The sequence below is a fragment of the Pagrus major genome, chromosome 19 (genome assembly GCF_040436345.1).
Source record: "Pagrus major chromosome 19, Pma_NU_1.0".
Classification (NCBI taxonomy): domain Eukaryota; kingdom Metazoa; phylum Chordata; class Actinopteri; order Spariformes; family Sparidae; genus Pagrus; species Pagrus major.
Window position 1 is genome coordinate 23,224,681 of NC_133233.1, and position 25,938 is coordinate 23,250,618.

The following is a 25,938-nucleotide window of genomic DNA, read 5'->3' on the forward strand; positions in this document are numbered from 1 at the left end:
TCTGATTATCTGATATGAGGCCTTGCTGTTTTTATCTCCAGATGTTGATGCAGAAGTTGTCGACTTTCTGTCTTTTCTTTTGAATTTCCTTTCTCTACGTAACAAGAAATAACAGGGAGAAAGTTTGCCGGGGATATTTGCTGCTGAGATATGTGATGTAGACACCCTCGACCACATAGCTTACGTATGTGTGCTTTTGGTCTGGGACTCCTTTTCATGGTTTGGATGATTCCAGGCCTCTTAATAAAAGTTCATTTGTGCAAATTCAAGCTGTATGTTTCTTTATGTTGCAACTTTGTTTAGGTTCATTTTTCGATTTCTCTCGTCGCAACGTTGTGCTTATGTTTTTGTTAGGTTTAAGCAGCTAAAACCACTTGGTTATGGTTAGGAAAACATCATGGTTTGGCTTAAAAATACCTGGTTTGGTCGTCACAAACCAGCTGGGAATGTCCCAATGTCACCGTAAAAACACCCAGTTCTGTTGCCACAAACACGGCTGGAGAGGCCTGATATACTCGATTCTGGTCAGTGCAAACACATCTGAAATGGTCCCAGGTCTACTTAAAAGTATCCAGTTGTGTCATGCTTACAAATGCCAAAATGCAGACAGAAGAAGGTGAAGGAGAAGTCTTGGACCAATGCCACCAGAGACTAAACTGTCGATTTAAGTTCAGTAACACCTCCAGGATGAACTAGAACGTCGACATTCTCACCCAACGTCAGTGTTGGACCTCACTGATGCTCCGTGGCTGAACGGGAGCAGCTTCCTGCAGCCAGGCTCCTTGTCTTGGAATGACATGTTCAGTAATCACATCACAATCACACATCTTTAAAAATATATACGTGAATAAGTGAAGAAAACCTGCTTCGTCTGAGTTCTGGCAGAAACAGAGACAGTGATCCAGATCAGAGGACATGCAGGCGGACTGCTTTGTCAAATCTGCCCTGACTTTCCATCTATTTTAGACTGCAGTCATAAGCAATCCTGGAGATCTATGAAACTTATCTTCCTCCCTCCTCTCCTCTCCTCTCCTCTGCTCTCCTCGCGGCTGCTGAGGCAGCACCTGGATTTAAATGACTAGACTGATGGCCACAGAGACAGCATTCATTTTCTGGACTCTCCTGTAATGGATGGCGTGACGTCTGAGGGGTGGAAAATCACCCTCGGGGGGCGGCACTCTGCTCCTGCTCTGTGTTACATGATGTTTCTTCTGACAGATGTGTGGCAGAGAAGAGCAATGTGTCTTTGTTGGGTGTGCTGGACGTCTCGTAAATATAGTCTTAAATTGAGATATCGAAAAGACGATATGGTGCTGGATGTTACCAAAGAAGGATGATAACTGTGGCTCAAGAGGTTTTTTTTTTATTTAGAAAAATAACCCTTTCTACCTTCAGTCAGGTGGTTAATGAGTCGGTGGACACCGATAGGACGAGCTCACCAGCTGCTTGAGCTTCACCTGGCAATTAGTGGGACTGCAAAACCCCCGGAGATCGATTCATTAGCTGTGTTTTAATGCCACGCTGTGAGATCTGCCTCGTGGCTTTGATAGCTCTTCAGCTAGCTTCACATGAGCAGAGAAGAAGTTTAGGTAATGAGAAAAAGGACGAGGTCAATAAAACATGTAAACATCAAAAAATGCTGTAAATTAGAGTTGGAGCAGTTTCAAAAGGCATAACGTGGAATAAAAACAAACAGCGTATTTTGTACATTTGCGTATTTACTGTCATTAATTCAATCATATTAATGTTATTATAAATATATATATATGTTCTTAAAGGATCAATGAACAGTCAGAGCAACAGATACAATCTAATGTAGGCATCAGGCGCTGATAATGACGTGATTCACTTGTTGGATGTCACCGATCCAGATTCCAAGCGACAATTAATCAATGAGTCATTAAGATGTCAACTATCAATCGCCATCACTTTTGACAATCAATCAATCAATCAATCAATCGGTTTGAGTAATTTTTAAGGATAAAACGTAAAGATTTTCTGATTTCAGCTTCTTAAATGTGGATATTTTTTCTGGTTTCTTTGATCCTCTGTGACAGTAAACTGAATATCTTTGGGTTGTGGTGGACAAAACAAGACGTGAGGACGTCATGGCGGGCTCTGGGATTCGACATCGACATTTAAAGGTGCATTATGAAATTTTAATCAGAAGAGAAAGATCCTCATTGACTTGATTTTACACGCTTAAACAAACTAGATAAACAACCTCTCTTTGTTTTCATGCCTGACAAACAAACTGACCTTAAATACAACACAATTTCACATTGTTTTACTTTGTTTATATGTGGCGGACCCTGCCACCTTTCTAGCTTCAAACAGTGTTCTGGGGACCTTATTTCCCTCTGAGAACATTTATTTATTTCTGAGTTTGTATTATTACCTCATTAATATTAATCTTCTCCAAAACTACACAGTGTCCCTTTAAACATTTTCTGACATTTAAACAGACCGAACAACTAATCGATTAATCAAGAAGATAATCAGCAGATTAATCGACAATGAAAATTATTCTTTCAAATCATTTTTGTATATTTTTTAGAGCTGCAACACTTAATAGATTAACCAATGAGTTGTCAACTATTAAATTAATCAGCAATTATTTTAATAACCAATTAATTTTTTAAGGAAAAAACATCTAAACTCTGATTTCAGATTACTACATGTGAATATTTTCTAGTTTTTTTTTTTATCTATGGATTGATCGACATTTTGCACTGTTTTCTGACGTTTTATGGATGAAACAACTTATTGATTAATAAAAAAATAAACAATAAGAATAAGAATAAAAATCAAGAAACAAGATATCCAAATTTAGGGATCAGAATCGGATCAGAACTGAAAAAAGTGGATCTTTGCATCTCAAAAATATATATTGTGTCGTCACAGTACAATTCAAGCATAAAAGCACACAATTACCTTAAAGATTATCTCCCTGACTACGGATATTGATTTCCCTCACACTAGTTTATTTGACCTCCAGCCAGTAATTAATTCCTGATATACTGTTAGTGAAACGCTGCCACCGAACAGTGTTTCCACACGGCTGTAGCCGAGAGGCAGACACCCCCATCTAGTGGGCCGGGGCTCTGCTCAGTGATGTAAAGAAATGTTGCATAATCAATAGGCCTTAAATCGAGCTCGAAAACTGTTAAGAGCTCCATTACAGACTCATCAGGGTGAATGTGTTGGGTGTTTTTTTCTCACTCCTGCAGGCTCAGGCAGGATTTAGCTTTTTGATTTAAGTCTTTAAAATCAATATTTAATCATTTTTCTTTCATTTTTGTTTGAATTTCTTGCACATTTTTCACTCTTTTACTTTTTTCTGTCCTCTTAGTTGTTAAATTTGCTTGAAACATTATAAATATATTGGAAAAATAAAGATTATGATGCAAACATGACACATTTCTGATTTGAATTACATTAAGAAAAGCTGAAATAATCCTACATAACTTTCAAGAAGGAGTCCTGTATCATGCTCTCCACCTCCTCCACCAACTCGCTGTACTCTGCCTGACAGACAGTGTGTCCTCTCCTGCCGCTCTCCTCCAGGCACTTCATCATGTCTCTGTGTGTTTCTGGTCTGGACGCGGCCGATGCGAGCGTCTTCATCTGCTCGACAGGATCCTCTGGAATATTCTGGATGCATAAGGCCTCGAACACAGCGGGAGCAAACTTCCCATAGTGAGCGGTGGCACAGAGCACCACGGGGCACGAGCCGTCCTGCAGCCTATCAGCCACCACTTTGGCCACGGCGGTGTGTGTGTCCATGACGTAGCCCGTCTGTGTGTGAACGCTCTGGATGGCGGCCAAGCAGTCGTCCTCAGAGCACCAGCCAGCCAGCACCTCCTGCTGAATCCTGCCAACAAGATGCTCGGGCACCTGAAAGTGCTGCTGCGCGTCCAGGCGTGTGAACAGCTCCTTGACAAGACGGCTGTCTCCGTCAGAGACGTGGTACATAAACCTCTCCAGGTTGGAGGATTTCAGGATATCTATAGCCGGGGAGTGGGACAGCATCAGAGGCCGTCCCCGCAGATCGTACTCGCCGGTGGTGATGAAGTCCGTGATGATGCGGTTGTGGTTGGACGCACAGATGACTTTCCTTATCGGGATGCCCATTTGCTTGGCGTACACAGCCGACATGGCGTTGCCAAAGTTACCAGTAGGGATGCAAACATCGATGGGCTGACCGAACTTGATAACACCGTCCCTGCACAGATCCAGATAGGCTGAGGAGTGGTACACCACCTGCAAGAGGAGGCAAAGTTAGCTAAACTGTTAAAAAAGTCTTCGTCACTACCATTTCTTTAATGTTGGTTTGGTGTCTGGGCCCTTAAAAATCTGCTAACAGACAGCTCATGCCCCTCTGTAGTTTCTGGCAATGTGACACAGCACACTTCCATCATGTTGGAAAATGAAAATACGTATACAGATTTTTGGTGCCTGATCAAAACGTCAATATCCTTAGAATTGTTAATGTCCGACTAAAGACTGAGATGATTTCCTTGTTTTCAAATACAGCGGCACAGTCAATTAATCAATTAGTCGATCAAAAGAAAATCAGTTGTCAACAGATTTGCTGCTTTTCTTTGTCACTTATAACAGTAAGTTGGAAAAAATAGGCAATTTCAAGATGAAACTTTGGACTCTGGGAAACTGTGACGACCATTTCTCACCTTTTTTTGACATTTTATAGAAAAAAATGATTAATCGTCAAAATAATCTGCAGATTAAATCGATAATAGTGAAAAGAATTATTAGTTGCAGGCCTGTTTGTTTTTTTGTTTTTTTTAAATCCATTTGGTCCAAGAATTTACCCACACTTTTCTTGCACATTGGATTAAATGAAATCATGTTACCCCACCTGTGGCAGCAGCCGTGCCCAGTTGATGGAGTTGGCGGTGCTGAGGACGGTGCCGTACTCCACAGCGAGGTGCCCGCTCAGCCCGGACTCTCCGAACATCCTCTTAATGCTTCTCTGACAGAAGTCAAAGTCTGACCGGACGCTGACGGCTCTGGCGTTGCCCTCCCTGTAGCTCTTCATCTGAAGCTTCTGGATCTCGCTCACGCCTTCCTCTGGGAAAAACACCAGCACGCCGGTCCTGTGTCTGTCAGAGCCGCTCAGCCCGCTGAAGCCGCTCAGCACGGCGCTCCCGGTGTCTCCAGATGTGGCGACGAGAATGAGGTAGTTGCACATCTGGGGGAGGCAGTAGGCGAAGAGCTGGGGCATCAGCTGCAGGGCGAGGTCTTTGAATGAGGCGGTGGGGCCGTGAAAAAGCTCCTGAACGTACTGATTGTTGGTGAGATGTTTGACAGGTGCCACTGCCTCGCTGGAAAAGTTCGACCCATATGCTTTGAATATCATCGTCCTGAGATCCACAGCAGAGACGTCCAACGGGTGTATGCACTTCTCTAGTAACACTAACGCTCGCTCAGGGTATGACATGTCAGCTAGTCTCAGCCATTCCCGAGCATCTAAGTTTGGGAAGCCATTTTTGGGAACATAGAGGCCTCCATCTGTGGCCAGACCCTCGATGACCACATCACTGAAGTATGTTTTCTGACTGGATGATACCTGGTCACTCCTGGTCGACACGTAGGTTTCTGCATCATGGTTCTGATATCTCTCCACAGCTTTCACCACCTTCTCTGCCACTTCCTCCACCGTGTCCCCCGTTCCACACAGCACCCGCACATCGAGCCACTTCTCATAAAACTGTTTCCTGTAACGCAGGATGTCCCTCATGGACACCCCTGCCTCCTGACCCACGATCCTGTTCACCTTCATCCTGGCGAGTCGCCGTACGATGTCTTCGCAGTCCACGTCCAGGTAGACGACCAGTCCGGAGTCTTTGACGTGCTGCATGGCTGCAGTGTGAAGAGGGTTGGAGCCTGTCAGGGAAACAACGCACCCCGAGGCGGAGAAGTTACACAAGGCTTCGCCTTCTTCCTCCAGGAAACGCTCTCCGCCGACGGCAGCCAGCTTGGCAGCGACAGGCATCTTCCATGTCTTCTCCAAGACGTCGTCATCGACGTCAAGGACAGGAAGTCCCAGTCTGTGGGCCACTATCCTCCCCACTGTGGTCTTCCCTGCTCCAGGAGGACCCATGAGAAGGAGGTTCTTGTGCCCCAGCAGGGAGGCTCTGGTGGACAGCCATGATTTGGATGTTGGAAAGGGACTCAGGCAGCATCTGACAGCTCTGAGTGTAAGCTGTCCTGCATTCAGTAAACCCATCTGATGACAGCAGCCTCTTCTCCTGTGAGACAGAAAACAGTAGGTCAGTCACTCAGTAAGACAAGAAGGAAGGAAGGAAGAAAGAATTTCCATAATGAAATGTATTATTGGACACACTAGTGCAACCAGTGTAAAAAGTAGGTCAGGAGTCCTGTTTATTGATCTCCAGGGAAATTAAGGACACAGATCCTGAATTAAGGACACTGATAAAACACCAATAAAAACAGGACTATAAGAATAATAACAGCGATAAAGTGATAGTCTCACCACCGGAGCTGGTGCAGGGAGCTGCCATTATAGTAGAGCATGTGCAGATAGAGGTAGTCAAGTAAAGTGGGTTACAAAGCAATTAATAGAGTCCAAAAGTCTGAGAACAAAAGCTCTAATGTTGTCATGTGTATCTGGAAATAATCAGAGCTTGAGGATTTAGAGAGTAAATGAAAGTGTCAGAAATCAAACTGTTATTCTAAGCAAAGAGGATCTTTGTCAGTGGAGCAGGTGAATCCTGAGCACGTTTCAGGCAGAGCCAATGTGACCACACCATCACAAGATCAATACATCAAGCTCAGATCCCTGACAGATGGAAAATCACTGCATATTTGGAGTAGCTGGAGTAGCACGTGTGTTGCAGCCAGGACACCAGTTCACAGTGACGTGTAATCATAAGTTTAATGGGCGAGACACTCACGTGAAATGTTGTAATCCCGCACTGTAAACCCGATCATATATTCTTGTAGTGCAGTCTTTGACAGCTACCTGGTGTGTTTAAACGGGCAAAGTACAACTCTGCACCATATTCCTGACAGGGGGACCACTGTTAGGGCGACACACAACACTACACAACACTACGGTCCGCCAGGAGGGACAAAATTCACGAAAATCACGAATTTAGATTAAGTTCGCCAAGCTTTCAGTTGAAAAAACACTCCATGATTCACGATGTTTTATTTCTATCCAATCAAGCCTCAATTGTTTAAATATTTCACGATAAATAAGCGCGAATCGCTTAAAACACCCAGCTTCTTACATCGCGATATCTTCCAGGACGAGTGACTTTGTGCTGCATTCAAGTGCACCTCGGAACTTTGGCGGTCAGTGCCCCGAACTCTCGCATTCATTGGGAATATAGCAATTTACTACTGTGGCAACTGTGTGCCACGGTAGAATTTTAAAAAGAGAAGAAAATAGTTTGATGAAAATAAAATGAGTTGTACGTGTAGAATAAGTGTTTTCACCTGAGACACAGTCCGTGCGCTTTGCATATGGACAGCTGAGATAGTTCAAATGTATCGATTTACAGCTATCCGTAAACGCAGCATTTGCTCCAGTAGTTGCCTGGCAACTCCGGTCCTGTTGTCATGACATTTGTTTGACAACAGACTAGCCAGCTGAACTTCTCTGTTGTCCTTCTCCTGTCAGAGTCTTTCAAAAATGTCTCAAGTTGTGCATCCACCAGAGAGCAGCTACAATCTTCTACCGAGGGAGGAGTTTCATGCCCAAAAACCACCGAGGTGACGTTACTTCAAGAGCAGTTTAACCTTTATCTTTAACGTGTTTTAGGTCAAATGTACCCTAGCTTCACTAGCTAAGTTGGCTAGCTAGTTAGTAAGAAGAAGCTAACTAAGTGTTTAGCTGGCATAAAGTTGTCAAAACAAGATAGTTGGCTAGACTTAGAGAAAAAAGGACGAATTGTGTGTTTGTTAGCATCTTCTAAATGTGTTGGCATAAAGCAAACCAGGTAGGAATTAGCTTAGAAAGTTAGCATTATCTGGCTAATAGTCTAAACTAAAAGACTTTTCATGCTGCATCTGCAGGTACATGTCCAAGCACAGGCCGGCGGTCGTTCTTGAGCAAAAGTCCTCCAAGGATGCGATGAGGACGATGGGACCTGCAAAGGTGGAGGTGCCACCCCCTGACGAGTACCTCAAGAAGCATTCAAAAGAGCCCAAATTACCTGAAAGTGAGTTCTCCTGCAGAGTATTTGACCGATGTGTGGCTGCGATTTTGCTCTGTGATTGTCATTTATTTACTGTATGTCCATTTAGAGACACAGGATTCAAAAGAGGCTCGTAAAGCCTGTACTGTGAGGAAACCAGCTGTTCCTGCGAGGACAGACATCCCAATTATGGGCCTTCGATCAAACAGGGACTTTATCAAGACTGCTATAGCTGTGTCGATGAAGCCCAAGCCGACCTGTGTGGACTCCAGAAAAGGACACAAGCAGTTGCTTGAGAATTCAGGACTTGTTCCGAAGTACATCAAGAAAAGGGTATTTGTTTCTACAATACTACACACAAAGAAAAATGAAGACATATTTTGCTTGACAGTCGCATATGTTCGAGAATATCCCCCCCTCTGTATTGATCCATCCCTGGGCCCTGATTTAATATTTTAATCAGCCCGCTGTGAACATACTGTCTAAGGTTTCCCAGTTCCTGTTTGCAGGATTATGGAGAGGTACCTGAATACCTGCAGCAGCGCAATGAAGAGGAGCAGAGAGCTCAGGAGGCCTACGTCAACAGTGTGAAAGAGCAGAGGGAGCAGGGAGCCATGAAACACCTGTCGGATGAGGAGCGACAAGCCGTCCTGGAGGTACTTGAACACATTGCTGCACGATGGCAGTTCTGTCCCTAAAACCAGCAGGGGGTCATACAGACATCTGGGACCACTGCAGCAGCACAGGAAATGATTTTGATGATTTCATGTCTTTTTTTTTTAGTCTGTCATTTAGGTAAACAAACGACACAAACAGCTCTCCAATCAGCACTTATAAACTGGCAATAATTAACTCATCAGCGCTGGAGAATGAGCCCTGTTTCCATTCATATAACATAGACAACACCTCTGATTTGATGGCTGTTTGCTAAATAAAGCCTTTCATACATACAGTTTATTTTCGAGCTGACTTTAATGCGAAAGTGATGGGTTTCCCTGTGTGGATCCACTATCCAGGGCCTGAAGAAGAATTGGGATGAGCTGCACCGTGAGTACCAGGGCCTTTCCCTCGTCACAGACACCTTGTCAAAGAAGTCCCGCAAGGAGCGCCTGGAAGCGGCGCTGAAGCAGCTGGAGACAGACATCAACCGCTTCGAGAGGTTCAAGACCATCTACATACCCACTAAACAGAACCACTGATCAGATATACTGCATTGTTTGTTTTGATACTGCCAGCCTAACTTCAAATGCCACGTGGGCTTGAGTAAAATAAAATTCAGCATTTATATTGTCAGGATGTGTCAGTTCACTTCAATTCAAACTTTATGACAGACTCAGGGTCCAGACAAAAGACACAGCAGAATCACAATAAAGATCTATCTCATAATTATGACTTTTTATCTCACAATTTTGACTTTTTTTCTCAGAATTTTAATGTTTTTACTCAGTTTCAACTTTTTATCTCATAATTTGTATCTTTCTATTTCATAGTTTTGACTTGTCATCTCATAATCATGACTTTTGACTCATGATTTAGATTTTCTGTTTCATAATTATGACTTCCCATGGTAATATTTTTCTCATCAATGTTTTGTTTTCATCTTATTTTTTCTTTAACTGGCAGAAATGAGCCTCCATAAAGATCACAGGGTTACCAAAATAATTCTTAACGTCTGCGGACCATCGAAAGGTCTGCTACTCGTAGGGCAAACGTGCTTTCACAGTGATGCTCTCACTCAAATATTTTGTCATTTTAAAGTGAAATTTGTAATTTAACGCTTCCGTGAGTGGAGCTTTTATTCGAGAAGGTCAATTCAGAGCTCCAGATAATGACAAACAGTTACTTCTATATTTCTTCCTTCATCACCTTCCTGCCTTACAAATGGAATTTCTTGGGGAACTCCTTTGAGTTTTTAAATAGTAGATTATGAAAACATCCTTTAAAATCAATTTCCTTCTGACTTAATAACTGAATCTAAACCAAGTATTTGTGGTTCATTTTTCTCATTCCCCCTCGGTGGCTTGTGATGCGGACACAGGCCAGCATTGCATCACATGAAGCTGATTATCCCTGTAATTCTTCCCTGACCAACACAACGCTGTCCTTATACGCAAATGACTCGAGCGTGATCCCACAGCACATGTGGCCGGACCAGGAGTCCCTCTGGATGTCTTTCAGTTTCTTTTGTGTGTCTTTGTTTTGTGAATGGTCTCTGAAAGGACAGGAAACAACGCAACACACAGTAAGTAATACTTTGGTAATAACAGACTACAAATGTGTCAGAGGAAGATGGAAAGCTTTTCATTATTTGTTCCTGTGTATTTCCACTGAAGGTCACTGATCCTACCCTGAAAAATGGACAACGCAGGAGTCAAAAGAGGAATTGTGGTACGTTCAACGCAAATATTCTGCCAAATTATCCAGTGCTGAATTCAGAAATCTTTGGGTCACATTTTTATAATCCAACAGACAGAGAATGATTATTTTGTGTAATTATTTGCTCAGCTGTGGTAAGAAGATAACGTGTTTGTTCTCTGAAGTAATTCCTCGAAGTCATCATTTGATTAATTTAACAGCAAGCGGCTTTTAAAGAACCTTCATGGTTTTTGTTTGTTGTTGAACCCAGAAGATAAATAATTAAGTCAATAACTGTAGTAATAATAGCTCTCTGTTTGAGCTGAAAGGTTACAGATGCAGAGTCAAACAAAAGGTACCAAACTGCTAAGTTCTGTTCCCAGCTGCTCTGAATTTTAGTTTTTAAAGGTGCAATATGTAAGAATTTTGGAAAGTGAAGGAATAACAGTTTTTTTTTGACATTATGACGTCTGTGTGTTGAGTTGCAAAGCATCTTTAGCATGCTAACCAGCTAAACCCGATCCGGTCCCGATGTAAACACCAACACTTCCTCTGTCCAGCCCACTGCAGCTACAGTTTGCAGCAGTTAGCGGTTACTCGAGTGAGGAGCTGCTTCTTATTGTTTTTAAATGAATTCAACAGATGGCTAATTCTTAAATATTGCACCTGTAAGATTCCCAGGTTTTTAAATCTCTTTACAAGACGTCCCTCAGCAACAATTCAAATAATTATGCAAAGAAATACCTGATTATATTTCTCTTAGACTTTGGAAAGCCATCGGCTAAATAAGAGAAAATAAAAATATCTTAAATAAAATGTAAAAAAATAAGAATATGTGCATTTAACTATCATATATGACAACCTAATGGAAATCTGTCTGTCGTAGATAAAAGATGACTGGCCAGGATACAGTCTGGACCTGTTCACTTACCCTGAACACTACCATGAAGACATAGAGACTGTTTATATCCCACATGGAGTCATCATGAACAGGTAAAACACATTCTTATAAACACACCTGCAAAGTGTTTTAACTTGTTTCCTGCTCATTTGTATTCGTCTTGATGTGATGTCTCCGTCAGGATCGAGCGTCTGGCTCGCTACATCATGGACGACTTCGGGGAAGACAACATCATGGTGCTGTGCGTCCTGAAGGGAGGCTACAAGTTCTGTGCAGACCTGGTGGAGTTCATCAAGGTGCTCGGCCGCAACTCCAACAAGTACCTGGAGACCCGGGTGGAGTTCATCCGCCTGAAGAGCTACCTGGTAGGTGGTCTGCACAGTGAATTGTTACAGTACCACAAACAGTGAAGAAGGTTTCGTGTTAGGCCTCTTTTTTGAGCATTTAGGTCAGAGATTATTGCAGATCAGATATCAACTGCCGGACCTGCAAAATTTGTTTTAGTGGCACCCTGGTGTCCTGAGTGTTTAAGAGACAAGTCATGACTTCCAGCGTCCCCTGAGTCCAGCCAGGAATCTTTTTTGCAAGTTATTCTCATCTTTTCAACCAAATTTCTCTAAAAAAAAAAAAGAAAAAATTGTCTTGGTCATTTAATTGAAAATTAAAAATACCAAATATTCACTAGTTCCAGCCTCTTAAGTGTGAGGATTTCCTGCTTTCCTCAGTTTTATATCACGGTGAATTGAATATCTTTGTGTTTTGGACTATCGGATGGACAAAACAAGCAATGTGAGGAATTCATATCGGGCTTTAGGAATTTGAGATGAGCATTTTTCATTATTTTTTGGACATTTTATAGACAGATAGTTACAGCCCTTCCTTCATGCACCAAAGACCCTTTTTTACCATCCCATGTGTAAGTAAAGTTTGTATCCGAGCCACCAGATGTCACTGTTGTTCATGTTTAGCGAGGAGAGCACTCATCCAGGCAGGACACCTCAAGGACGATTGATCGTGGAGGACTGCAGAGCTCAGGTCACGAAAACACCCGACTGTTAATTGGAGCTGCTGCTGCTGCTGCTGCTGCCAAGAGAAACAGCTCGTGACACCGTCTAACACCTGGAACATATAAACCGAGGAATTAACTGTGGAAATGATGTAGTGATGTTTACAGTGACATCGCTTTGCAATTGTCAACACACTCACTTATTATTCTTTAGTGTGTTTTGGCGCAGAGCTCATCCAGAATGTTTCTGATTTACATTTCTCTGCATGTGGTCGCATTCCTGCTCTCTCTCTACAGAACAAGGGAGGATTAACTATTTCTGCTTTAAGAATTGGCTTTCACATGGGCTTAAGTGGCTATAAAGACAGCCTAAATTGATTTATAGATTGTTTTTTTGGGGTTTTTTGGCTTGTTGGATCAGTTAAACCACACTGAGGTCAGATTGAAACATCAGAAGTCTTCTTAAAGGCAAAGGAAATAAGATTTTTACTACTTTATAGAATAAAATGACCAAAATTATCATAATTTTGATTTCAATACAACTTTATTTACCCCTGTAAGGACAATTGTATGCAGCTGCTTGCAATCCAGATCAACAGGCATAATACGCAATACACTGATAAAGGAAGAACACTCACTTCTTCATTGAAAAATCTATACTTTTTATTGATAGAAGTAGAAAAAGATAAAGAAACTGTCTAAAAATGTAGAAAAGGTAATGAGGCTCCTCAAAAGCAAAATATAAATAACATCATAATTACATTTTTTTGGCAACAAACAACATGTTGACAAGCAGCAGTCGTTATTTCCACACCAGAGGACAGTGTGTGAGTGATGACGCAGCTAGTTAGTCAGTCTAACTGGTCATGATGGAGTCACGTGACCTGCCCCCAGGGCCGGGATTTTGTCCATGTCAGTGCCCCTCTTATCCAAGTGATGCATCTGTAGCCGGCCCGAGTGTAAACTTCAAAGCTGTCGCTCTTCAAAGCTCTGTGCTGAGCTTCCTACAGGCACAGAGAGAGATTTTACATTCAGTGTGAAATAAGTCTCCCTTTGTGCGTTTGGCTTGCGTTAATGCTGCAGACAGTAGAGCCAAATTATTGAGAAAGACAAGAGAGAACATCTGGATCTCTACGTCTCAGTCTGACAGAAGGTTTATTGAGAAGATTAAATCTTGTTTTCATATAAACAGCCCGTGTTGAGGAATGAGAAAAAGTGCAAGCAATCAGAAATGATGTGGTAAAGAAGCTCAAAGTAGAATAAAATCATTGTATCATATGATTCATCTTTCCTTTTTCGTCTTCTCCTCCCCAGAATGACCAATCAACAGAGGAGCTGCACATCATAGGAAGCCGAGATCTGTCTTTCCTGCGTGGAAAGGTGTGTGTAAATAAAGTTTCCTACATAGATTTGGATGTTATTTGGTCAATGGGGAAGTCCTCTTTGTCAGTATGTGAATGCTTTTTTAAGAGAAACTGCCTCGGCCTCAAGAGGGAGCTGTCAGATAAACCCTCAGTAGGTGAGGACAAAAGAGTTTTCTCCTGAGAATACTTTGCATTTTGCAAGCAGAGGTGGCAGGAGTCCACACCTTCTTTACTCAAGTAGAAGTACCGATACTTGTGTAAAAAAAGACTCTGGTAAAACTAGAAGTACTGAATAAACTTCGTTACTCAAGTAAAAGTAATAAAGTACAGGCTCTGAAATGTACTCAAAGTATAAAAGTATTCCTCTGAAGGACATTTCTACCGGCCATTTCTGTGCAAAGCTAACTGAAGCTCACGTCATGGTCATATAATTTAAAGACTAGCAAACTTAAAGGTGGAATCAGTAGGATTTTGTTTGAGCTCAACGCACTAGAAAGATAGTTGATTGTTGAGTCTCATTCCCAGGACGCCACATTTTGGGTTGGTAAAGCGTCCCGAGCAGCAACGAAGTTAGAAAATGAGAAAATCCAGGTAGACGGCTGCAGAGTCTCTGCAGATATGAGACACTAACACGCCTTTTCTCCCCACTCCAGCCTCCCTCTCTGCCTGTTTCCGTCGCCTTACGTCTTTTACGTCGTTATGTGTGATATTAACTGAAATCAGTCTTGCATTAAAACTAAAGCAATGAGCCTGTTTTTAAAATGTAAGGAGAAGAAAGTACAGATATTTGTGTCGATAAATGTAGGGAGGCAAAGTCAAAAGTACAAATACCTGAAAAATCTACTCAGAAGTGTACTACTTCAATACTTCTTTGGACTAAATGTGACCACTTAAAGTACACAAAAAGTAAACTGAAAGCAAACCCTCTTATTTTCAGTTAAAAGAAGTCTACCAATGGCACACTTGAATAAACTTCTTTCTTGTAAGGGGCCTTTCAGCAAAACAAATGTTCCCACAAGGCAGATTTACTGACTGTTGAGCTCCGGCACAGACAGCTGAGGAGTCTCTAGAGCGCACAGGATCACGAGGAATGATCTGTCCTCATTCTCTGAGATAGGCAGAACCTTACTCAGCTGAATGTTCGCACAAATATGCCCACACGCGTTCGCTTCAAAAAGACTGATGTTAAATTCCCTCGGCTGAGATGTCAGAATGTGCTGTGGCTGAGATGCATTTTCTCCGTGGGTATTAAAGGTCAGCGGGAGGCTGACCAGCACCTTGCACAGAAAACATGAATCATCCACTTTGTGTTACTGGAGTCGACGCTCTTGTTACAATCCTTCAACTATTAAACCTCCCACGAGGACTTATTTATTAAAAAAAGACAAATTATTAGTCATCAGTTTATATAAGCCGTATTCAGAAATGTTGCTGAGTCACAGCTCCAGGTAGATTATGAGCGCGGTGCGACTGACACTTCTGCTTTAAAACCTGCTGATATTGGCAATGTAACGACAGCACTGACACTGTGGATGTTTTGTTGAAGAGTGAGCAGGTTCAGTTTCTCATGCAATCCTTTCCCAGAATCTGTAGCCCTCAGATGTCTTAATCCAAAGTGTTATTATGGTAATCTGAGTCGTTGATGTTTAAATTTAGCACGGCTTTAAATGTGAAATAGTTTTTGAACTTCTGGAGGAGGAACTAATGCAGCATGGCTGAAATACCTGTGTTGAGAGCAGAACATTTAGTGCTGTTTGAGGCTCATAAAACACATAGTTACATCCCTGTCACAACATCAAACTAATTAAATTTGCCAATTTTCCAACCAAATCATCAGAATAAACTATACAGACACTTTTTATTTCTTTATGTTGAAGCTTGTTAAGTTAGGTTCAGTTTTCAATTTCATGTTGTGACACTGTGCTTATGGTCTGGTTAGGTTTAGGCACAAAAACCACTTGGTTTGGGTTAGAGAAAAGACTGTGTTTTGTCTCCTTAATCACTGATAGAAATTATCCTGATGTCTCCTCAGAAATACCTGGTTTTGTTTCCACAAACACGACTGGAAAATGTCCCTATGTCTCATCACAAGTATTTGGTTTTGTTGACTCGGACACGGCTGGAAATTGTCCTGTTGTCTGATTAAAAATGATCAGTTTTCTTGCCACTAACACGGCTGGTAAATGTCCCGACATCTCATTAAAAATATCCTGTTTTGTTGCCAGTAACATGGCTGCAGATTGTCCCAACATCTTGTCAAAAAATACGGTCTTGTTGCTAGTAACAAGGCTGGAAAATGTCCTGACGTCTTGTTAAAAATATCTGGTTTTGTTGTCTATCTATCACCAATTTTTAATTACCTCTCCCTCTTCATCTCTCAGTACTTTTAGAGCATTTTGGTCGGTGCCTACTTTGATTATCACCAAAGCTTTTTTTTTTTGCCTGAGTCAGGATTGATTGGTTTGAGCTGCAGGAACCACACACCCCCATGAGAGCTCAACAACAATGCCATACAGTCAAATAACTGCCAGTGCACAGTTGGCTGTACAGTATGTTTACAGTTCAGTCGTGTTTGAGTTTATTTACACGTCCTCGTCGACTCTCTCTCGGTGTTGTGTAACAGTGTTCAGGTGTAGACTGAGAACATTGGCCGGCTGCCTGCATTCTCTCCGATCGCTCTCCCCAAACCATAGATACTCTCCACTGGGCTCACAAAGAGCCCCATACACCCGGCCAAGGGAACAAGGAGCCGTTTGAAAAGCCTGCAGTGGGGAAAGTGTGCAGCACCCGGACACTTCGCAGTGATTTTTTTGCTCACTCACTGAAGACACAGATGTTCATGACTGTGTAGAAGAGAATGACTCGTCTGTGTTTTTGTTAAACTGCTGGAGATGCTGCCAGCGCCGTTGCTATAGTTTCAACTGTGTTAAAATTCAATGGCGATGTTTTACTGATGTTTGTCCTCTTTTCTTTTCTTCTCCATGTCACAAAGTGTGTGCTGGTTGTCGAGGTGAGTCTCCGGTGCAAATAATCTTCCGCCCATCTGCTCCGACTAACTGAATTAATTCTATCAAACACGTCCTTCAAGTTTGATGCCTTTGATGTGTTGTGTAAGCCCTTCTCTTAGTGCGACTGAGAGGCTATTGTGCTTTTGTTTGTTTTCTTGGTTTATGAAAGGACAAAAGGAAAAAAACGTTCTCTCTTTGATATCATGTTTCACTCACACACACATAAGCACAGTATCACAATGGTTGTTTTGTTGTTGTTTTGAATGAGTGGTATCTTAAGGGGGAGACACTACAGGTGAGTAGGGTGACAGTTAATGAATATATCACCATGAAACATCCCCAGCTGACCACTCATTGTCTTAATATATTCATTACTATTAAGACAATAGTTTTTTGTGTTACAAGTTATATGAAATGTTATGTTTAAATATCCAAATGAGACTCATCCAATTAAATATGTGCTAAATCACATGGATTTCCAGAACAGACATCTGAACACTGGTTAAAGCCGGGTTCAGAAATCTTGATTCATATTAGAGTCAAAAGTCTTTACAGGGGACATGTTTTATATCTCTATATCACTCCATAAATGAGAAAATACTGTCAAAAGTCTGTTTTTAGGAATAAAATTGTTGATATAAATCAGGATATGAACAATATGTGAACAAAGCCCTCTCCAAAAACCTTCAGAATACAGAATATGAGGCATTATCTCTTTAAATATGTGCTGAATTGCACAGATTTCGGATAAAGCCAGGTTCAATATCTCTTTTTATCACTGCATATATCAGAAAAACATGTCAACAGCCATAAAAAATCAATTTCCGGCATGATTTTGAGAATAAAATGTTGAGGCTATGAATGATACATGATAAATGATGATATATAAAACTTCAGAGTATAGATAGAAATAAAACTGTGTTGGTGTTTGTACATTAGTGCATCTAAAGTGCAGATTTTTGGCTCAGAGTAGGAGAAAAAAGATTTATTGTGAAATTCCAAAAATGTTATATGAATGAATATATATGAATAAGGTAAGAATTTTAACACTTGACTTGAAACAACGATAGAGCTAAAGTCCTTCTGGTGTGTGAAATATGCCCTGCATGTATTACATCTTTATTAACATGCTGATATAGTTAAAACACAGTCTCACCCTACAGTCTGCATATTTGTCTGTCATTCTGCACTCGTATGTCCCTCATCCGTCCCTCCCTCCTTCATCTCTCCCTCTTCCTTTGCTCTTCCCTTCCCTCAGGCCATAGTCGACACAGGAAAGACCATGAAGGCCCTTCTGAAGCATGTGGAGACCTTTGAACCCAAGATGGTCAAGGTCGCAGGGTGAGCCAGCCGTTCAGTCATCTGTGTTTTCCCCACCAGGGGAAATGCCAAGCGTGTGACGAGGACGAGAGGAAGATATCACTCGTCCACTGTCTCTATCTGTTACTGTTCACTCCAACATCACAGACACGAGATGTTTTCTCACACATGGGTCATGTTGAATGTTTGTCTCCTCTTTTACTCTTTACGGATTAAAATGAACAGTTTCTAAATGTATATATACTTTTCATATGTGTCAGGCTGTTGGTGAAGAGGGTCCCTAACATGGCTGAAAATCTGACAGACTGTAAGTAACAAATTGTATTTTATTTTTGTCCTTCTACCTCAAATGAATTTCAGGATATAAAGGAATGATGCAATACCTAACCTTCTCATCTGTGTTTGCTCTGACAGATGTTGGATTTGAAATCCCAAACCGCTTCGTCGTCGGTTACGCTTTGGACTACAATGAATACTTCCGCGACCTGAATGTAAGTCCTGACCCTGCCGGCGCTGCTGCACGCGGCACATGACCTTTTGAAGAGTTAAGAGAAAGAGATGAAAGAGGCGGACGGGGGTAAACAGCACAAATCAAAGAGATGCAGCCTTCTCTCTGAAACCCAAACTCACCCAACAGGTATCCACCCTGCCCGAGGAGACTTTCACATGAAGGCAAAGCAGCTCAAATGGCTGATGTTTGTTCTGTCAGGGAAACAATGAATGTTAACGTCGCTTTTGCACGACAAAGTTCTTGTGAAAGGCCACAAAAGATGATTGTCAGCGTTCAGCGTGTAGTCTGACTTTCACTTTTTCTCTTCATTTTTTGTCATTTTTACAAATCAAAGCCCTTAGCATCTGAATAGCATGTCTGACATTACACTCCTTTCCCTTCTGACTACTTCACCCAGCTTTCTCCTCTACAAGCGTTGAGTCAGGCGTGCAACCAATCCTCTGTTTTCTTTGTCGCGCCCCTCACATCTTATTCCGAGCCAGATTTCTCACTCTGAAATTAGTAAGCGCAAACTTATGTGAACTTTGTCATTTTAATATCTGCGAGGACGTGGCCTCCAATTTACCTCTGACTCATGTGCAACACTAAGCCCGGATCGACTCCCAATTGCTTTGTGTGTGTATTCACATGGGTGTGTGTGCTGCATGTGCTGTATGTACTGTTTGAGGGGGGTGGTATTCATTGCGAAAGTTTGAAAGAGGGCGACCTGTGGAATGTGGAGGTTAGTTAAAGCTTCCCGTCTTATCTGTCCTTATCCTACACAAGAAATATGAGTTGAACCCCCGGGACGCCCCAAACTTAGATTAATGAATGTGTCATATCTTTGTAGATTACCTTCCCTGCTTTTAAAAATGATTGCACGCTTCATCTTTTCTCACTGTAAATGCTGTGGTCGAGGCTCTCAGGACATGCTGGAATTCCCCATAGGTCAGGGTGATCTTAAACAAATATGTTGCCGTCGTCAGATGTAAAGTTTTGGACAGGGTTGAAACATTACAGTTTCACAAGCTCATTTTTCTGTCTCCCACTTCTTCTCCTTTCAGCATATCTGTGTCATCAGCAAGACCGGGAAGATGAAGTACAAGGTTTGAGAAGAATGAGAAGAATTAAAGAAATGCAGTTGAAGCAACACAAAACAAGACATTTGTTTCTTCAGTGACAAGTGAAGGTTCAGTTTTGTTTCTGTAACAGCCAGTCTTTGCTCTACTGTTTAAATGAGCCACGTGTTAAAGAAAAGGAGTATTTATATTTGTATTTCACTTCAAAATGAATCAGAAAATGTCTTTAAAATGTGATGTAATTGTTGCCTCACCCTCCCTCTTTTGTATTTTATTGTGATGCACACGGGAACAAACAAAATTGGACAGATAAAAGAAAGAAGCGCTGCCCATTAGGGGAGGACGTTGGTGACAGATGGAGAGAGCGTATGGACGCTGGCATCCCCGTGCCCGGATGACGCCCACTCTGACTCATGGAAAACACACAGTGGGTGCAGCAGGCGGCTTCTCTGTTTGTTCCCAACTTTAAACAGGCCAGATTGGAAAAATGCACGAGCATTCAACTGAGTATTTGGCAAAAGTTGACATGGAAATTAAACCTGGAGTAGGTTTTATGATGTGTAACTACTTTTTACACTAAAATTCAGTCTCACAGGCATTTGTAGAGCAACACACGACTCGCTGATACTGCTCCAGTGAGTACAAACTGATGAGAAACAAAACTTTTTGATGGTCTTTTTGAATTTATTTAAAACCTTTAAAGGAACAGTTCACCCAAAAAAAGGAAAAATCAGTCTTTGGGGGATTTGTTTTGAAATCTAAAAAAACAACAGAAAAAAAAGGCTCCATACAACCCAAACTGTTTTTATAAGATATTATTTACATCCTCAAGCTCGTGCACCCACTTCACACTTTTAGCTTAGCAGCTACAGTGATGATTTTGGCCTAAAAAAAGGGTGTAAATAACATCTTTTCAAGTCATTGAAGGATCTCTGGGCTGCCTGAGACTTTACACCAGATAAGCTGTATGGAGCTACTTTATTATTATTTTCAGTTGTTTCTTTACATTTTAAAACAAGTCCCCATCTACCTCGGAGAATGCTGCATTTCTGTTTTGCTTTGAAGCTCCAGTCTTTTTGTTTTTGGACTACAAAAGGTGGGTAAATAATGACAGAATAACATTTTTTGGGTGAACTGTTCCTTTAAACAAATACAAGTAACTTCTGTTTTTTTGCTGATTTATACCACCTGTACCACATGACGACAGAGCAGCTCCCTTCCTACGGCGGTAAGACCCCTCAACTCAATTCATCCTCAGAACTCCACCATAATAATCGTAATAGTTTTAATTTGAGGACTTATCCCACCTGTAATCACACCAAGTGACTTAAGAATAACTATAATAACTATACAGAACTATCCAGTCGTCTCGCTGGTGGTCTTATGTAGGCCAAATAGAGGCATCAGTATTAAATTGAGACTTTTTCATAACCAGTTAAAAGTTATTTTATCAAAAAAATATACACAAACCTTACCGAAAAATGTCACTAAATCACACATAAACAAACACTGGGGTTGTTGTGTTTTTACAGGGTTCATAGTGCTGCGTTTAAACTCTTCGTGCTCTGAAATACAAACATACAAACACCGCACACGCACACACACACACACACACACACACAGATATTTTGTATGATCTGCTGCCATTGTTGGGGTAACTTAGAGAGTCAATTGTGCATGTCGACAAACAGAGCAGAACACGCTTCACTTGCTCTCGGGGGGAGTTATCATGTTGCTACGCACTCTTGATTCTTAATCACCTGAAAACTCTAAACAGCTGTCAAATCACACAACAGGAATGCACACACACAGGAATTATTCTGAGTGTGTAAAGATTTTAGATGATTTGTCATCACGCTCGAATATTAGAGTCAAAGTTTTCGTCTCTGACCCCTCACGGCTCCATCTGTTGACCACCGAGGTCTGCAGTGTGACTAATCAGTTAATTTGCAATTCAAATATTAAATCAAGCTCTTCAAGTGTTTTCATTACATTTTGTAAACACGTTTCTCTTTAAGCCAAAAGGTAACGGTCCAGCTCCGTCAGCGAGGCCTCTCCAAGTTAAATGACCTGATAAATGAGTTGCTGTGTGGATGATATGAGTGACTGCAAACAAAAGAGAGCTCTGGGTAGTTTGCAGCACTCGGTTTCCATGTTGTGCTTTCAAAATGCCCTCAGGTTTCATGCCTGCGGAGGTAAACAACACCTTCACTAATACATTTAAAGGAACCCTAAATTCAGTCAGGTTTTATCACTTGTCCGTGACCCCTGAGGTGCAGATAAGCAAAGAGTGAAGAAACTCAACAAATTACACAGCTTTTTGGTTGGATGCTATCTGTGCAGCCTCAGCCACAAAGACCCCCATTGTACCTCCAGCTGCAACCCTGTGTGTCCTTATCGTAAAACATCAGCACTTGGCGGTGGTGGTTAACTTATCCCAGCGCTAATGCCCCCCGCACTGCCCTGGGAACCCAGAGGCCATTGTCCTTCACCTTGATGCGGGTTTTGGTGAAAGCGAGATGGGACAAAAAGCCTCGCAGGTTTCACATGCTGCGTCTTTGTAGTGCTCCGTCGAGGGAACAGAGGACGGGGCCGACCGCAGAAAGTAGGCTACAGGTAAACTGCGAGCGAAACAAAAGGAACAAAACGGGAATTGTACATTTGAATGGCCACACATCCATGCATTTGACATATGAAGCCTGTGGTTAGAGACCGAGCAGTGGGGTTTCATTTCACCGTCACCAGCACAACAGATAGAGCATGTGTACTCTGCAAACCTTATTTTATCATTCTGTCTTTAAAGGAACAGTCTGACATTTTGGGTAATATGCTTATTCACGTTTTTGCCAAGGGTTAGATAAGAAGATACCATTCTTATATCTGTTAAATATGAAGTTACATTACTGCTACTGGATAGTTTGCTTATCTTGGCATAAATCCTAGAAGAGTTCTTGCCTGCTGTGCCAGTCCTCACGCTAGGCTAGGCTAGGCTAGGCTAGGCTAGGCTAACCGTCACTGGCTGTAGCTTCATGTGAAAAGCACTACATTTTGGAAAATTCACTTATTGGATCTCTTGCTGAGAGTTATCTCTCGATGAGAAGATTCATTCCACATTATTCTCTATGATAAATAGGCCATATCTCACAAAATGTTGAACTACTTCTTTAACTTAAGACCTGTTCAGCGTCACAACATAATTTCTATCCCCTATATATACGTGCTTCATGAAACTGCCTTAATTTAGAATATAACATTTATTTGACCATGAATTTAAAAGATTACACTCACAATTCACTTCACTTCATTCCTAGTTTGGATGTGAATAAAATTCTGCTTCACTGACGTATCTTGGGTCCACAAATAGAAAGAACATCCCCTCGCGTGTTCATTGTGCTCCAGTTAGGGACTGGCTGCCACAGGGCTTGATAGATTGACTGCTGCTGGGTTTCATCCAGTCATTAAACCCTGTGCCAGATCCACTTATACAACCTGGAGTGGGGAGTGATTCCCATCCTCTTAAACTCTGAACTCAACTGCAGCATTAAACACGCTTCATGAATGAAATATACATTGTCTTTGCCCTGCTTGATGGGGTTTTTTTTTGCATGCAGGAGTGTTGAAAGGCTGTTTCACAAAGTGAGCATGCTGTGCTGCAGAGTCATTTCCACCTGTCCTAATCCTAACGCTGCTGGGCTTTGAACTTGGGCTTCATGTGATGTCCTAATCCAGCCAAACATTTTGCTGCCACGAGAGAGCTCGTAATCTCTCGTCTGCTGAACGTGTGAGTCACTCTGGCTCAGTGGCTACACATTTGGTAGGCTATAAAGGAATTAGCAGTGCATGTTCGTACAAATGCTTCAAATGGCTGGCGTGAATTATTAAAGGAATCTGGACAGAAACATTTTAAATGAAGTTGCAAGCGTGCTTCAGAGAGAAAAATGTAACACAACGGCACCTTAAACTGTACAGAAGGTATGCGTTTAGCTCTTAAGGCGGACTACAGACTTACTACATCTCCTCAGCGAGCTTTGTTCATTGATCTGAAATCCTCTGTCCTCACTTTGCCATTCATAAAAACAACGTTGCGCTGCATTCGTTCTCTGCACAGAGCGGAGCGTACTGGTGCAGATACTCAAGCGGGCCAAGTGAATTTTTTTGGGAAAGTACCACAGAAACACAATCACTTTTGGCTCCTAAGTCGGTAACCCAGTAAAACATTTTTATGGTTTGCTTTTGAATTTTTATGCACACATGTAATCCAGAAAGATACAGATGGAGGAGTTCTTTTTGTGGGAAAAACAGCAATTTTCCTTATGTTTGTTTTGCTTAGCTGGGAAAACTTAAAGGAGACCTATTAGGCTTTTTAGTTTATTTCCCTCCCTTCATTGTGTTACATACAGCAGGCTCGTGTGCATGTAAAAAGTCTTGAAAGTTAAAAAACCCACACCAACAGAAGCTCCTCTCTCCCACAGAAAACACTGCTCCTGAAACGCCTCATTAGTAGTCCCGCCTTTAATGGCGTGACTCTGTAATGTCACACTACATCACCATGTCGCACACTTGCATAATTTATTCCTATATTCACGGTAGAAGTGAAGTTAACTGGAAGCTAAAAACACGACAGAGCCGCCTGGAGGCACGGTGAGCGGTGCTGGCTCAGGCGTGTGTGAGCTGACCAATCAGAGCAGACGAGGGGGCCTTAAAGAGACAGGAGCTAAAACAGAGCATCTCACACAGACAGAGGCCCAGCATGAGAAAACTAATGTGTTTTTTGAGCATTAAAGCATGTAAACCTATTCTAGTCGTACCTCAAAATACAATTATGAACCTAAAAATGAGCATATATGTCTCCTTTAAGTTGTCATAATGAGTTTCTGATCCACAATCACACTCAAGAGAGGCTGCTTTAAAAATGTGGTATGAGTTGAATAAACAAATTCCATTAAATGAATATGAACCTCATGTTAGTCCCACTTACATCAGTTTAAGTTCTCCATTGTCTGAATGAGGGTGCACCAGCTCTTTAGACAATAGCTGCTCTCTGAAACCAGGGAAACCTCGCCACAGTATGGGTCAAAAGAGTCCTATTGTCCTATCTTCTATTGTGCTGCTGGAGTAGCCTGCAAACAGAACACTGTCAGCCTTTGTCTTTGTGCGGATCAGCTGTGCAGCCCTTTTTCTTCATGCTCTGCGGAGTACCCATGTGGCTGCCATGCCCTACATGTCACCATAATAAAGTTAAGGACACTGCTGTTACAGTTGATAATGGATAGGCAAATATGTTTCACCAGTTGAACGTTAGGAAATTGGAGAGTTCAGCATATGCGTGGGCCTGAGGGACTTTCCTCGCCACACACAAAGATGTCCCTGTGATTTCATTTGCTCACTGTGAAGGTCTGAAAGGCTGAATGACAGAGGGTGGAAATAAAGTGTTTATCAGCTCATGGCTATAGCTGATTATTTGGATGCATTGTGTGAGTGTGTCTCTGTGAACTTCATTGATTCATGTTTGTTTTGTAGTAGAAGTGCTCATATTAGTTTATTATAGATGACACATTCAAAAAGTAAAAGTTTTTATTATAAGACAGAATGGCCCATTAGAGAAATTGCTATATAAAATACTACAAAGTACAATATTTGCCTCCCGAATGTAGTGTAGTATGAGTAGTAAGAAGCAGCAGGAAGTACCTCAAAGTACAGTACTTGAGTAAATGTACTTAGTTACATTCCATTAATCAATGTCAACCTTGATTTAAGTAAGCAATAGCACAAATTAAAAACACACTAGTAGTAGAAGCAAAACACAAGTATGTAAGTAATGCAGAATGGGCCATTTACAGGTTTATATTGTCATAAATATCAGTATTTTCCTTTTTTCTGTGGGTACCTTAAGGAAAGGATAACAGAAATTGAATTTTACGAGCTAATGTTGCCTGATGACATTTTAATTCATCTTTAATCTGAAATTAGTAGGCAAGCAGCATCTAAATATTGTAGCTGGAGCACATCATCTGGAATAACACACATTATTTCATGAGATGATGACCTGCTTTGTATGAAAAAAAAATCTAATCTTTAATAGTCAAAAATACAATAGTTCTCCCTAATGAGTAGTAGAGTAGCACAGAGTAGAAAAACTCAATAAAAGTAAATACAAAGTACCTTGAAATTGTACTCGAGTGTAGTATTTGAGTTTGCTTTTCTTTCCTGCAGGCACCAGAGTGGACCA

General features: G+C 41.6%; 3 protein-coding genes across 5 annotated transcripts; 2 read left to right on the forward strand and 1 right to left on the reverse strand.

Moving 5' to 3' along the window:
• Positions 1-1,698: 1,698 nt before the first annotated feature.
• LOC141014825 (threonine synthase-like 1) lies at positions 1,699-7,039 on the reverse strand. Of its 3 annotated transcripts, none has more exons than XM_073488748.1 (3): positions 6,939-7,039; positions 4,880-6,266; positions 1,699-4,263 (listed from the first exon to the last, which is right to left on the reverse strand). In XM_073488748.1, exons 2-3 carry the CDS (start codon positions 6,248-6,250, stop codon positions 3,460-3,462), a joined length of 2,175 nt encoding a protein of 724 aa, XP_073344849.1. In that variant the 5' UTR covers positions 6,251-6,266; positions 6,939-7,039; the 3' UTR covers positions 1,699-3,459. The 3 variants fall into 3 exon arrangements, with proteins under 3 accessions (XP_073344849.1, XP_073344846.1, XP_073344848.1); XM_073488745.1 differs by having other exon boundaries at positions 4,880-6,272; XM_073488747.1 differs by having other exon boundaries at positions 4,880-6,301.
• Positions 7,040-7,659: 620 nt separating this feature from the next.
• enkur (enkurin, TRPC channel interacting protein) lies at positions 7,660-9,479 on the forward strand. The gene is made up of 5 exons (XM_073488744.1): positions 7,660-7,761; positions 8,065-8,210; positions 8,296-8,519; positions 8,696-8,842; positions 9,203-9,479. Exons 1-5 carry the CDS (start codon positions 7,682-7,684, stop codon positions 9,383-9,385), a joined length of 780 nt encoding a protein of 259 aa, XP_073344845.1. The 5' UTR covers positions 7,660-7,681; the 3' UTR covers positions 9,386-9,479.
• Positions 9,480-10,541: 1,062 nt separating this feature from the next.
• On the forward strand, positions 10,542-19,783 carry prtfdc1a (phosphoribosyl transferase domain containing 1a). The gene is made up of 9 exons (XM_073488571.1): positions 10,542-10,574; positions 11,428-11,534; positions 11,624-11,807; positions 13,763-13,828; positions 16,805-16,822; positions 18,079-18,161; positions 18,401-18,447; positions 18,555-18,631; positions 19,695-19,783. Exons 1-9 carry the CDS (start codon positions 10,542-10,544, stop codon positions 19,740-19,742), a joined length of 663 nt encoding a protein of 220 aa, XP_073344672.1. The 3' UTR covers positions 19,743-19,783.
• The last annotated feature ends 6,155 nt before the right edge of the window (positions 19,784-25,938 follow it).